The sequence below is a fragment of the Salmo salar genome, chromosome 11 (genome assembly GCF_965601325.2).
Source record: "Salmo salar chromosome 11, fSalSal1, whole genome shotgun sequence".
NCBI classification, from domain to species: Eukaryota; Metazoa; Chordata; class Actinopteri; order Salmoniformes; family Salmonidae; genus Salmo; species Salmo salar.
Window position 1 is genome coordinate 11,196,265 of NC_138301.1, and position 13,730 is coordinate 11,209,994.

Sequence of the window (13,730 nt, forward strand, 5' to 3'; positions counted from 1 at the left end):
TATGGACATTTTTAACCTGTGAACGTTGTGTTTAAAAAGGCTTCTGGGGTTAAGAGGGAGGTCTAATTTTAGCATCTGAGTTACCTCTGTCAAGGCGAGGTGATTATTACAGTTTCAAAATAATATTGGCTACTGATGGCAAAATGTACATTTTTAAAAGCTGAATGGTTGTTTCTTTACTTCCAAGTACCATGACTTTATAGCTTGCCTTTATCAACCCTAATAGTGTGATCCCACGGTCCTGAAGTAAAATGGCTCTCATGGCCTTCCAGCAGAATGGAACTCTCTCAGGGGAACCAATCCCTTCTATGTGCTGTACCCTGTTCACTCATTCACAGTGACTGCACCTCTTTTAATGACAGAGAAAGTGTTAGGGATACAATAAGATATTTTTAATTGCAAGCACTGTCATTGAATGTTGAATGAAAGTTTATATGAAAAACTGAACCTAGCAACCAACCACTAACTGTGTATTGCTATATCTATAGGAGCATATAAAGAAGTGTTATCCTATACCTTGAGGGTCTGAAAGCTTCCTGAGCATGACAATAGAGCGTCTCTGGGGGAACCTGGGAAGCTGTGTCGCCCGAGACATTCTGCTTTTTTTCAAAACCGACCAAAGCCTCAGATCCAATAAACAAGGCAATCCCTCCTGAAAAAGAAACTGTGTCATAGAAAGTGTAACATGTTGCTATAGTTGGTTGTGAATGCCAAACTCTAATATTACTTAACCGGAATGTGGGACTTTTGATAAGTGGAAGTATTGAATTAGCCTTTGTGTTTCCCCGCCCGCTGTCTTATTTTCAACAATCAGCTGCATCTCGTCTAATCTCACGGGACAAAACATAATGTCTTCATCTTAATAGCCTGATGACTAGGGTCTAGGCTAAGCGGTCACCCTACAAAGATATGCATTTATCAGTCAGACAATAAAATCTACATTCTGATGTAGCCTAATATCTGCTGGCTAACAAAAATATATGATATTTCCCAGGAGAGCATTAGACATGAATTACAGTACCAGTCAAAGGTTTAGACACACCTACTCATTCAAGGGGTTTTCCTTCTTTATTTTTTTACTATTTTATACATTGTAGAATAATAGTGAAGACATCAAAACTATGAAATAACACCTATGGAATCAGGTAGTCACCAAAAAAGAGTTAAACATATCAAAATACATGTTATATAAGGAGATTCTTCAAAATAGCCATCCTTTGCCATGATGACAGCTTTGCACACTCTTGGCATTCTCTCAACCAGCTTCACCTGGAATGCTTTTCCAACAGTCTTGAAGGAGTTCCCACATATGCTGAGCACTTGTTGGCTGCTTTTCCTTCACTCTGCGGTCGAACTCATCCCAAACCATCTCAATTGGGTTGAGGTCGGGTGATTGTGGAAGCCAGGTCATCTGCTGCAGCACTCCATCACTCTCCTTCTTGGTCAAATAGCCCTTACACAGCTTGGAGTTGTTTTGGATCATTGTCCTGCTGAAAAACAGATGATAGTCCCACTAAGCGCAAACCAGATGGAATGGAGTATTGCTGCAGAAGGCTGTGGTAGCCATGCTGGTTAAGTGTGCCTCGAATTCTAAATAAATCACAGACAGTATCACCAGCAAAGCACCCTCACACCATCACACCTCCTCCTGCTTCATGGTGGGAACTACACATGCGGAGATCATCCATTCACCTACTCTGTGTCTCACAAAGACACAGCGGTTGCAACCAAATATCTCAAATTTGGACTCATCAGACCAAAGGATAGATTTCCACCGGTCTAATATCCTTTTCTCGTGTTTCTTGGCCCAAGCAAGTCTCTTCTTCTATTGGTGTCCTTTAGTAGTGGTTTCTTTGCAGCAATTCGACCATGAAGGCCTGATTCACGCAGTCTCCTCTCAACAGATGTTGTTGAGATGTGTCTGTTACTTGAACTCTATGGAACATTTCTGGGATCTTAACCCATCATCAATGTGTGACCCCCTGGCATTTTTGAAGATGAAAATAAATAGACAGGATCAATTGAACTTGCATGTAAAGGTTGTAGCCTAATCTGACATGATAACTGAAACTGGGTTATTCACTAGGCCTCTATTTTATACCCACAATTACATCCAGCTTACAAACAAAGAATGAAAATGACAATTTTGATAAAGCCGATATCAATATTTAACTGGGGGTTATGGGACATGTTCATTCAACTTAATAGGAAGCATACAGAAATCAGGAGTTAAAACTGATTTCAATTGTAGAAATTGAGGCTACCATGCAGCTTGGCCCCTTCTGCATATTCCCACACAGATCATGTTGTTCTCCTGTTCCCTTCGGTGCTCCCGCAGAACATCTATTCAGGCACATGACACTCTTATTAGTTCAGTGGCACTAAGCAAGTAAACAAAAGGTCAGTAGTTAGAGTTTGCGTCCCGATATGGTGACTTCTGTTGACCCGCACAACACAATGGTGTGTCTGGCTTTCGCCATGTCAAGGGGAGATGCTCATTAGTGCACTAGCAAACTTCCCCTTCCACAGTCGACCCGGTAAGACCTGTAATGACATCCAGTGATTGAAAGCATTGTATTCCACAACTACGGCAGACGGCGGGATAAACCATAGGCTATCACAGGTAAGCAAGCACAGATTCTCTTTTCCCATCTATGGAAAGCATCTCGTGTTAACTTGTAGACACTGCACCCTAGGGGTAGGGCGTTAGGCTAGTGGTTTTCTAATAAGACAAAGGCTTTACAGAAAATTACAAAATAGGCCAAACGTTAATAACGTGAAACATTAACATTAGACGTTTTACACTTTTCCGCCAAACAACGATGGTAATAATGAAGCAATGCACATCAATGTGGCACCAATTTGGATTTTTCAGTAAATATATGGAGTGCAAATACTTTTTCTTTTTAATGTCAAACGCTTATATACTCATATATGACACGAAATGTGACCTAAATAAATCAATAATGAGCTTATGAACAGCAAGTCATAATTTGAGCAAATTCAATATAATTCCAAGCAATCATCAGAATAATGCTAAAAAGAAGAGGAGTGATGATGCAAAGATTATGAAATTTAAGAATTTGAATAAGCTACCATTATTGTTGCTGCTATTGTAGTTTGAACATGTAATCTTAACAATCAGTGAAATGTGTCCCACCAAATTAAAACGGCAGGTATTCAGTGTCTCTCCAAAAGGAGACAGGCCCTCATGCCTGCTGAAATGGTGTGGCCAGGAATTCCGCCTTCTGAAAACCTTGTGAGGCTTTTGTGTCTGTCCTGTGCAGGCCGTCTCCACTGCTTACCATGACCTCTCAGCCAAATTGACACTTCACTGTTTTGGTTATCAATTTTTTTATTTGTTGAGCATCTTCCCCTAATGGTCAAATAACAACTTGACTGAGAAGTGACATATTGATGTGGTCTAAATTATGCTTATTTAAATATAGACACAATTTCCAAATTGTGTGAGACTCTTTGTCTGAAATAATATTTGGTGCACATCAGACAGTATTTATAAGATGCCATAAAATAATGAGCAAAAGTGTTAAAATCACGACTTCTATCCCACAAGAGTGACAGGCCTACTTCAAAGGCCTGTTGATCGATTAACTTTAAAATAAAAGTGACGTAGCCTAACCCTGAGTCTATACCAAAATTATGTTATACCATTTTTTTTCCGGAAATACATTTTACACAATTAGTGACATTCACTTTCAATTTCATTTTCTTTCACCAGCAGAAATAAAACTAGAAAGAAATTATAGTCACCGAAATGGCTGCTGTCAGATACCCTGGCTGACGCAACCCACGTGATATAGGAGGTCTTCGAGTTTGGTATCAGCAGTAACTGCCAGTAGAAAGCATCAAAGAAGATCAAACCAGGATGATTTCTCCTTTTACAGGCAAAAAGATTGACACTGTCCAAATCAAACGGGAAAATCATCAAGTGGGCGGTATTCAAATTAACAATTGGGAAAGTGCTCAACGTTTCAGCACTGAGGAAATATTAAACAAATCGAATACAGCTTTGAATGATTTTACTCATAAAATACATAGTCGAGTAGGACTTTAGGTCATGTGGTGCACTATGCAAAATGCATAATCCTAGACCTAGAGCATGCTAAAATGTTGTCATCGTGTTCCTTTTAACAAAATAGATTTCAAATAGGGCTATCGAGTGTACGGTTTGTATCGGTTTGTTTTACGACTAACGTGCGGTTATTATGGTGAACAGCAACACCTAAGCACAAAACACTGACGTGTGACTATCACAGCTTATCAACGCATAGCCTACAATTTGAGTGTATATCACAGTTGCATGCAGTTGGGTCAATGTCCTTTAAAGCTCGCACATTTCTATGTATAAATGCCGATTACAACACAAACTAAAGGTTTAAAGTTGAGTGAATGGAACTGTGAACAGTACCTTGCATAAATACACTATAGGTCAGCTGTCTTTTGTAAGCGGACAAGGGGTGGGTTTTCACGTGCAGACTTGAGGGCAATTTAAGTTTACGGTGTCTCTCGATATCGTCAGGTAAAGGGCGAAAGCAGAGGACATCACAGACACTTGTCGATTGCCTTGCTGACCAGGAGAGATTGAGCCAAGGGTACAATAGATTTGGACCAAAACAGGCTACAACCACCTGCCCTATGATGAAAGTGCTGCCTTATTCAAGGTCTGATGCAAACATCCTCTTTACACATTAATGCTGTCCTTATTTAACAAGTTTAAAGACATGCTCAAAAGTTACAGGCTTAGACCTGGAGTAATCTCAAGCTATCAAGACAGCAACGTCGAAAATGTATTCAGTCAAATATGTGAGTGAAAAGTTATTGAGCAACCGAACACAGTTAAAAAGTAAAACAAAATGTTACCCTTTGATATTGAATCCCTATGCAGCGCGATGTGTAGCCTACTTAAAAATGCGGAGACAAATTACAGTACCATGGAGAGCGGCACCCCAGGACTACGTGAACGGAAAAACGTCACTTGTTGAAGTATGGGCTAATACCGTGCATCATCAAAGGACAGTTATAAACCGTGTAAGTCCATTATCTTTGCTTGAAAAGTCAGCAAGTTATTCAACAAATTATTAAAATATGTGTTTGTTGTTCGATTTTTGTCCAGAAAACGCTTTTTGATGTATGCCTGTTTCATTTACACAATAGTTTATTTCCCATCAGTTATAAGGAATTGATCCAAAACGAAACCAGGGGAAAGTATAGGCCTGAAGCTCAGTTGACATGGGGGAAACCTCCAGAGTCGATGCTCAAACGTATACTAATAGACCAAAGTTGTACTGGATGTGTACAATGGTAATGCATGATAATCCCTGGAGTACCTCAGTGATCGCTGCCAACGCAACAACAAATGTCACTCCCGATCTATTTGATTATCCATAAGGCAGAGAACAGACACTTGTGAGACACAGAAAACGATCAAATGAACCGACTGAAAAAGACGCGTCTTCTGTGTCATCAGTAGGCAGCGTTTAGTGAACTAGCGAACCCAGGAGAGAGGGGTCGCCAAGCTAAAGGTTGAGCAACTCGGGGTACGGCTCCAAGATCTGACTGCATTCAAAGTTCAAATTTGCAGCATTTAGAGGGGGAATGTTATTAGCCTGTACATTGAGGATTACCCAAACGTGAACATGAGAAAAATGTTTTTATGAGAATCGTCAGCTTGTGACTGGGAGGTTCAGGGTCCACAAGGGCGCCTGTAAAATCACCAATGATTTCCAAGAGATACACGAAAAGACAAAAAAACAAACATTTTTTATCAGAGATGAAGTAGAGTACTTACTGTTGACAACCCTATATGGCACCAGTGCGCATTCAAGTTGCTAAATATTTCACCTAACAGTTTTGACTAGCCTAATGAAAATGTTTCCCCAATCAATTTCACCAACGTGTAGAGATGTAAGTAATTTAAGTCTAGTAGAAGAAAATTGGTGGCTTATAGTAGACAGTTCATGCATGTCACTGATGGAATATGGCCATTATTTGGACACAGACGAACGCAGTAACTGAAAACAAGAAAACCCTACTTTCATTGCTTTCGGACACTCTGATATTGGCTATGTAACACCACATTAAACCACATTAAACCCTACCAAAAATTCTGCATCGTCCACATTGTCAAAATGATCTTTCTCCTAATGAAGCATTGGCACTGCAAATGAATTCGTAAATTGAGTAATAATTGTGTATCATTATCAGTGATGTTAAGTTACAGTCTACTACTTTATTGACGTTATTATAACTTCAGAACTTTGACAGAGTTAGAGCCAGCAATAGCTTAATGACATTGTCGCGATATCCTCCACAAGGTAGGCAATAAAAACTGAAATAGTCGTGAATGGGTTCTCTGTGCCACAATCTTCACTGTGCAGATTATCAGACGGAGCACCTACTTATCATGCTGTTTCATATTATATTTAGTCTCACCATTGTTCTCTTTAAGAACCGGGGTCATTTTTTTTGTGTGTGTCAGTCTTAAATTAGGGTTTCCAATTCGTTGAATTCAACTTTTGTTTTTTCCTGTTATTGTTCATTTATAGAACTGTCTCCTGTCTGACACCGCAGTCTGTAAACTTGGCTGTTTCCTATTTTACATCCTCCCATACATCAATTATTTCATTTTCAGTCCGATAATGAAGGAAGCTTTACACAAAGAAACCCTATTACAAAGTCTTTATTTTAATTTTCGCTATTTGATAAGGGCATTATTTGTATAGACAACTTCCCGCAGTCTTGCTCGTTTCAATATGAGTGTACACTGGCAAATGTTGTTTTGTTATTTGGGCAAGTTTTGACATTTGTTAAACGCCCCCCTCCCTCCCCACCCTTGGCACAGCATGTACATTATGAGGGATCCGTCTGTTTCGAGTGGCTTAGAATACTGTCCCGTGATGCAGTAGGTAGTGCGTGATGTAATTTCGCAGAAGATATAAATATCGTCGACGAGGGAAACGCGGCATGGCTGAGCCGCGCTTGCCTAGACGGCCAACGCTTCTCAACTTATCCTTGGACAAGTTCGACTTGAATCTATACACGTTACCTCGGAGAGGACAGTCAAACCAAGCAAGAGTTGATGTCGCACCAAAGGGAACTCGTCAGCTTCGTCTTGGAATGAGCTTCTTTCGTTGCGTTTTGTCATTCGTTCATTTTGTCTTCTTCGGAGTTCAACGTAAAGGCGGGCACAGAGGTGATATTTTTAGTCCCTTAAACTCCCTCAACAAACACTGTAGGCTACTGCAGTGTTGGTAAGGATGGCCTTTCAATCGGCCTTCTTACCAATATTGGTCTTGGGACTGATGACTAGTTTGGTGCGTTGTGCCCCCTTCACTGGCAGGCTGAATGGCACGGTGGAACGACGCTGGGAGACACTGTACTCGCGGTCCTTGGCTCGGATCCCTGGGGAGAAAAGAGAGATAAACCGGGACAGCGACTATCTTATGGGCATTAAACGGCTACGACGCCTTTATTGCAATGTAGGAATTGGGTTTCACATTCAAGTTTCACCCGATGGGAGAATAACAGGGGTGCACAATGAAAACCGTTACAGTAAGTTCAAAATTATTTTTTGCACTTTTACGCATAAGATTGCCTTCTCGCATTAGTTGCATGCGCCTCTTGTGCTGGCATTCCCAACCTGATCTCTGGCCTGCCTGGTCATTCCATGCACTTATCCCGTTCCCGTGCGAGCCATTGGTATTAGAATAGGCCTAGGCTATTCATAAAATGAAATAATAATTTCATATATCATAACATATTTCATGCTATCAATTCTAAATAACTTTTGTGATTTACGCAAATGTTTTTTTGGTAGATGTATAAAAACACGTTTTTATGTGCCACTTGTCTATTCCAATTAGTCTATACTTATTTGAAGAGACTGCTAGATTGTGTCTTCATAAACATATTATCGCGATATGAATATATGGCATATTATGTGATAGTGTCAGTGTCAGTGTCGGGGCAGGGGTATCTTGGAACTGTTTGAAATGCCTCACCAATGTGCTTAATTTGAAAGTGGAATAGATATGACTTGATTGCAGGATTAGAATGTGCCTCGTATTTCACTGCTGATGAAACACGTTGTCTGTGTGGCATCCGTGACATGCAGTGCTATGCTAGCTAGCTAAAAAGCGATGCTCCTATTAAATAAATTGGCATAAGTGTCTTGTGTCAAAGGAGCGAATAAGGTGGGCATGCGTTGGAACATCTGGAGGCTAAAAATGACGTGTGGGTGCTTTCCACTCTGAAACCAGTGTCTGAAATCAGAGATCTCTACGAACCAAGCCAATATCCAATACGTCCTAACATTAGGACGGAGATAAACCCATCGGTTACGGTAAATTAACCCCTTGGTCTTGCGTGTCAAATGAATGTCCGCTCGAGACAAAGTCATATTCAATTACATGTGCAGACACAAAGAATAACAATAATTGATTTGTCTAACAGTTGTCATTGCAAATATGACCCTGTATCTTCTCAACGATATAATGTGACAAATACGCCCCTATCGCCTATATCGACAAGGTCTGCCTGTGAACTTAAAGGTTGTTTTGTGTTCCCTTGGCCTATTTTGAGACATGACATAAAATTCAAGGGAGATACATTACATAGGTTCTGTTTGAACAGCTCTAGTCGCCATAAAACATTTTTTTTAAAGGGAGACAGACATCATTCTGGACTCAAAAGTCCAGCACCTAAAGTTCAAGTGAGGATGCATGCTTGCGCAATTTGAACCTTTGTTTCTGTCTCCAGACATGAGTGGAATTAACTGACGACGTGATGTGAAGTTAGTTGCACGTGAACCACATACAAGACTATTTGTTTTCTTCTTTCCAGGTCTCCTTGAGATATCTCCAGTAGAGAGAGGAGTTGTGACAATCTTTGGCGTCCAACGCGGTCTATTCGTGGCCATGAACAGCAAAGGGAAGCTGTACGGATCTGTGAGTGCACGCGAGGATTTACGGTTGATTTCCGCCGGTAGATGTTCTTATCCGTAGCCTACTCGATGACATGCCACCACTTGAGCTGTAGCAACCACTTCCTCTCCTACACCGTAGCAACCACTTCCTCTCCTACACCACAGCACCCACGACAGCTCCTTTCTGTGTCACGTTGTTGGGCTGGGTTGTGGCATGCTTCCAGTGCCTGGCCGTGTTTTCATTGTGGGCCGGATAAACCCAGGAACGGTAGCGCAGTAGATCATTCAGACTGCACATTCCATTCTTAGCATTGCCAGCCACCACATGCACCTACTGTCCTTCCCAGAGTAAAGATGAACTGGCCAAAAAAGACCACGCACACACACTGCCCCACAACACAGCACAATTATTCATGTTCGTGATGGGATAGTTAAATAGTTGGGATTGCGGCTCTTACAGAATCGGTTTTATCACCTGCCCCGGTTATCCCTACCACACAAAAACATCAACATCAAATACAAAACCAAGCAGCCTTACCCCTATGTCATTCATTAAGGATATATGGAATATAACTGTTAGAAACATGATAAAATATTTTGTCAAGTTTCAATATCCACAAAGTAGGTCACGTCTAGGTCACGTCTATGCCATTATACTGCTCACACTAAACATATAGGGTATAATTAAACATCTTTCTAATCTTCTCTGTTTTAGGTTCATTACAACAACGACTGCAAATTCAAAGAAACTCTCCTGGCAAATAATTACAATGCTTACGAATCGGTGGCATACCCGACGATGTACATTGGACTAAGCAAGACCGGTAAAACAAAAAGAGGAAACCGAGTGTCACCAGCCATGACGGTGACGCATTTCTTGCCAAGAATCTGAGTCACTCAGAAATAGACTTAACCTCAATAAGGTGGGGTGAGGTGGACTCAAAACGATGCACTTTCAACTGGAGTTTTATGCAAGGCTAAGTGTATCATCCTGTTTAAATTGTATGTATACTGTTTATTTATTATGTCAAACAATTTTGTATTTGGGGGAAACAGGTCCTCGCTTCAGGGGGAATTTCGGAAATCAACACATTTATTTATGTTTTTAATTTATCAGAAGTCTGCTGCTATTAAGTTTTTGGGTAAGTGAGATTCCTTTTTTTAACCTTTATTTAACTAGGCAACTCAGTTAAGAACAAATTGTTTTTTTCAATGACGGCCTAGGAACAGTGAGTTAACTGCCTTGTTCAGGGGCAGAACAACAGATTTGTACCATGTCAGCTCAGGGATTCGATCCAGCAACCTTTCGGTTACTGGCCAAATGCTCTAACCACTAGGCTACGCTGCTGCCCCTTTGCTCTGTCGCTGTAGAATATTTTGTCTATAAACAGTGCAAAGAAAACAATAATTCAACCAAGGGAGGCAGGGTAGCTTAGTGGTTAGAGCGTTGGGCTACTAACCGAAAGGTTGCAAGTTCAAATCCCCGTGCTGACAAGGTAGAAATCTGTTGTTCTACCCCTGAACAATGCAGTTAACCCACTGTTCCAAGGCTGTCATTGAAAATAAGAATTTGTTCTTAACTGACTTGCCTAAGTAAAAAAAGGATCCTTTTATATTATTTTTCTTCTATGGAAATAAGTCTTAGACCGAAGTTCAAACAAGTGAAATTATATCAAATTATTGGTTTTAGAAGCAGAAGCAATTGTCCAATGGCAGGACTCTTTGTATGGCTTTGGAGTCTAATTGAAACAGTATCAGCTTACTACTGGTTACAGAAAGAGCCACGTTGAAGTCCTACCCTCTCAAATCTGTTTTTAGCTCTGCCAGGGGGTTGAACTTTGAACTTTTCTGCAGTCAATCTTTGTCAGATCTATAAGACTCTGGATAGAGAGAGGCATCTTCTTGACATTGTATAAGCAGAGAATTTGAGAGTTTAAAGGCAAGGTCAGTGTGCTGACACACAAGGCAGAAACCATAGCCATGGCTCTTTAACATACAGCTTTTATGATGGGAAGTAAAAAAAATCAAAGTCCTCAGCAGTATGGAGGATATATGGCTCTCAAAAGGATTCATTGAAATCATCACAAGTTCAGCATCAGAGCTCCTCACTGAGTGCAAAAAAAGAAGGCAAGATAATGTAAGGATTGTAAAAGGTTATGTTTTCCCCCAGTTGGTACACCGAAAAGCTATACATAATTTTTTGGGAGACATGTATTGCCTCCCATTTCTTCCCATTGCCCCACTTTCCTTGTTATCTATCATCTACCTCACATAATCAACCCCCCCCCCCCCCCCCCCCCCAAAAAAAAAACTTCTCTAGAGTTTGTCCTGAGGTAATTCTTTTGAACCAGTTTGAGATCAGCCTCAATCTCTTCTCGGACCACCATGCCATAGGCAGAAGTTCAGGCAGCCATTTCATCCCAGTTGCGCCTTGTCACGTTTGAGCTATCTTTACCCTGTGATTTACTTTTAGAAAGGATGATCATGGTGGGAATATTTACAGACAGCTGTTAGACTGCACTATATGCTTAACCAGTAACCCTATATTTTTCTTTATATATTTTGTAAATATAACCCCTGGTAACTGGCAGAGCATAGCGATGCTGCTTCAAAGTCTGTTTTTCCGCCTTTGGGAACATTCATTCACAGACGAAGGGGTTTGACCAGGAGATGGCCCATGCCCGGTATTCACGTAATAATAAGGAATTCCATTATCCACGTCCACAAATTGGGGAAAACCATCATTCTTTCCTATTGACCCCCATTGTAAAAGAGGCAACTTTTTTTTGTCATACAGAAATAACAAAACATTGCTGAAAATCTGCTGTGTTGTTCAATGTAACCAGGTCAAAAATCCTGACCTATGGTTCGCAATGCTCCCATGTAGGGAAATAGAGCCTGCGAGAAGAGCCCTGTGCTGTGGCTTCAGGCTATTTGGCGTTGGAGAGTGGGAAATGTGGGGACTCGTTGTCCAAGTAGGCTACACGTAGCTTTGTGTGTGGAAACCATTTCACCACAGGTAAGACATTTAACTTGATTAGTATAGTCCGTTTGTAACTCCACTCATTACTTGTAGCTGTATAGTCCGTTTGTTTGTGTTGTTGGTCTTGGCTAACGTTCGCTAGCTAGCACTCACTCACGTGGCTGCAAGCACTGTCATGAAAAGTGGCATGAGGGAAGACCTACAATATTACATTTTTCAAAGTATTGAGAATGCTAGGACGCTGGCAATGTTGAAAAGTTATCTTGAGGCATGTTGTACTTTCCTTAAATGCAGTTTTGTAATTGACTAAAACAAGCAGACAACAAGAAAATTGTGTTTGAAAATGTAAAGTTTTTACTCTGAGCCAATAGGGTAACCTATGTAGCCACCGGTTGTTTTCCCCACAAGCGGGCAGGGCTGCAACGTTCTATCTAATACCGACTGGGACTATTAGAATAGTTCTAGATTGTACGATGGTGTTCATTCTCTTCTGAGAGGGTTCCATCTCAGGTTCAACATTCCACATACCATGGCAGTTTACAATGTACAGTACTGATTTTAGACAACTCAAACTGGAAGCGATGGCCCATTGTTCTATATTCAATAGAACAATAGTAACAATAGCGTCCAAATCCTGAGAAATCTAATGAGGCGTAACTTTGACACAGCAAATAGCTTTGCTAAATGCAGTCAAGGGAAAACACATCACTGGGTAGTAGTAAATAATATAATGGCTGGAGCTCCAGCAAATATCTCAGGGTGTTGTTGGTGAACTCTCTGTGCCCATGTCTAAACACCTGCTGTGGAAGTCTATGTCTCCCGTAAAACAATCCTGTCCTGGATCCCGTCTTCTCCTTCAAAAAGACATGAGCACATGGCAGCCAAAATGAGTCAAGACTATGATGCTCTTACATACCATCCAGCTCCTGAGACTGACTAGTCAGAGAGCTAGCCAATGCTGTACCTGACTTAATATTGTCACATATGACCTGGATGCTCAAACACCTGTTGGTGATATTATTTAGTCACCCGAGACATCAGTCTGCACTGCCAATCTCATAACTATTTTCCTTTGCCACAGCTGTGCCAAACGTTCCCCAATAGACTGTTTTGCATGGCTCACCCTAATGTTTACAAAAGACTGAGAAGCCACTGGCAAATATTCTGTGACCTCTCCCTTCAACCTTGTTCCAACCCCAGGAGAGTCACCTCATTTGCTTATACAGCAAGTGTACTAGCAACACGGCACAATGTTCTGAAATGTGCACCTTATAGACAAGACAGTTTGAACAATTGTTCAGACATTTAATCTATCCCTGATGCTACCGAGACAATAGCGTAAAATGCAGAATAACGAGCATGTTTCAGTGTTAAAATGTTCATTATCTATTCTCTTCTATGGGTGCTTATTTCTTCCATTGCTGTGCTGTTTCTGCATCCAGGGGAGGGCTCTTGGGTCTCAAGTAACAAGTGTCTTTGAGTCATGTGGTCTTGTTACTCTTGTTTCCATTGTCTTTTTTTTATATTTACTAGATATTATCTGTAGTTTTATACAGGTCTTGTTGAATATCTTGATGTATGTGCTGTGCACATGACTAATGCCTAACTTAAATTTGAAGTTAATAAAACTCCCAATGTTGTAAAATGACTTTTTCATGTCTGAACCCTTGTTGGTACAAGTCTTCACAGACTAATACTGGTTTCTGACAACATCAATTGTACAATAATTTGACTGAACGGTTTGGAAAGAAGTGTGATAACATAGGAGTTCAGAATTCCAATGGTTCTCAAACTCACAGAACT

General features: G+C 40.7%; 1 protein-coding gene across 1 annotated transcript; it reads left to right on the forward strand.

Moving 5' to 3' along the window:
• Nucleotides 1–6,936: 6,936 nt before the first annotated feature.
• On the forward strand, nt 6,937–13,572 carry LOC106561974 (fibroblast growth factor 4B). Its single transcript, XM_014126472.3, has 3 exons — nt 6,937–7,572; nt 8,863–8,966; nt 9,660–13,572. The coding sequence occupies exons 1-3, from the start codon at nt 7,278–7,280 to the stop codon at nt 9,834–9,836; spliced, it is 576 nt and encodes a 191-aa protein (XP_013981947.2). The 5' UTR covers nt 6,937–7,277; the 3' UTR covers nt 9,837–13,572.
• The last annotated feature ends 158 nt before the right edge of the window (nt 13,573–13,730 follow it).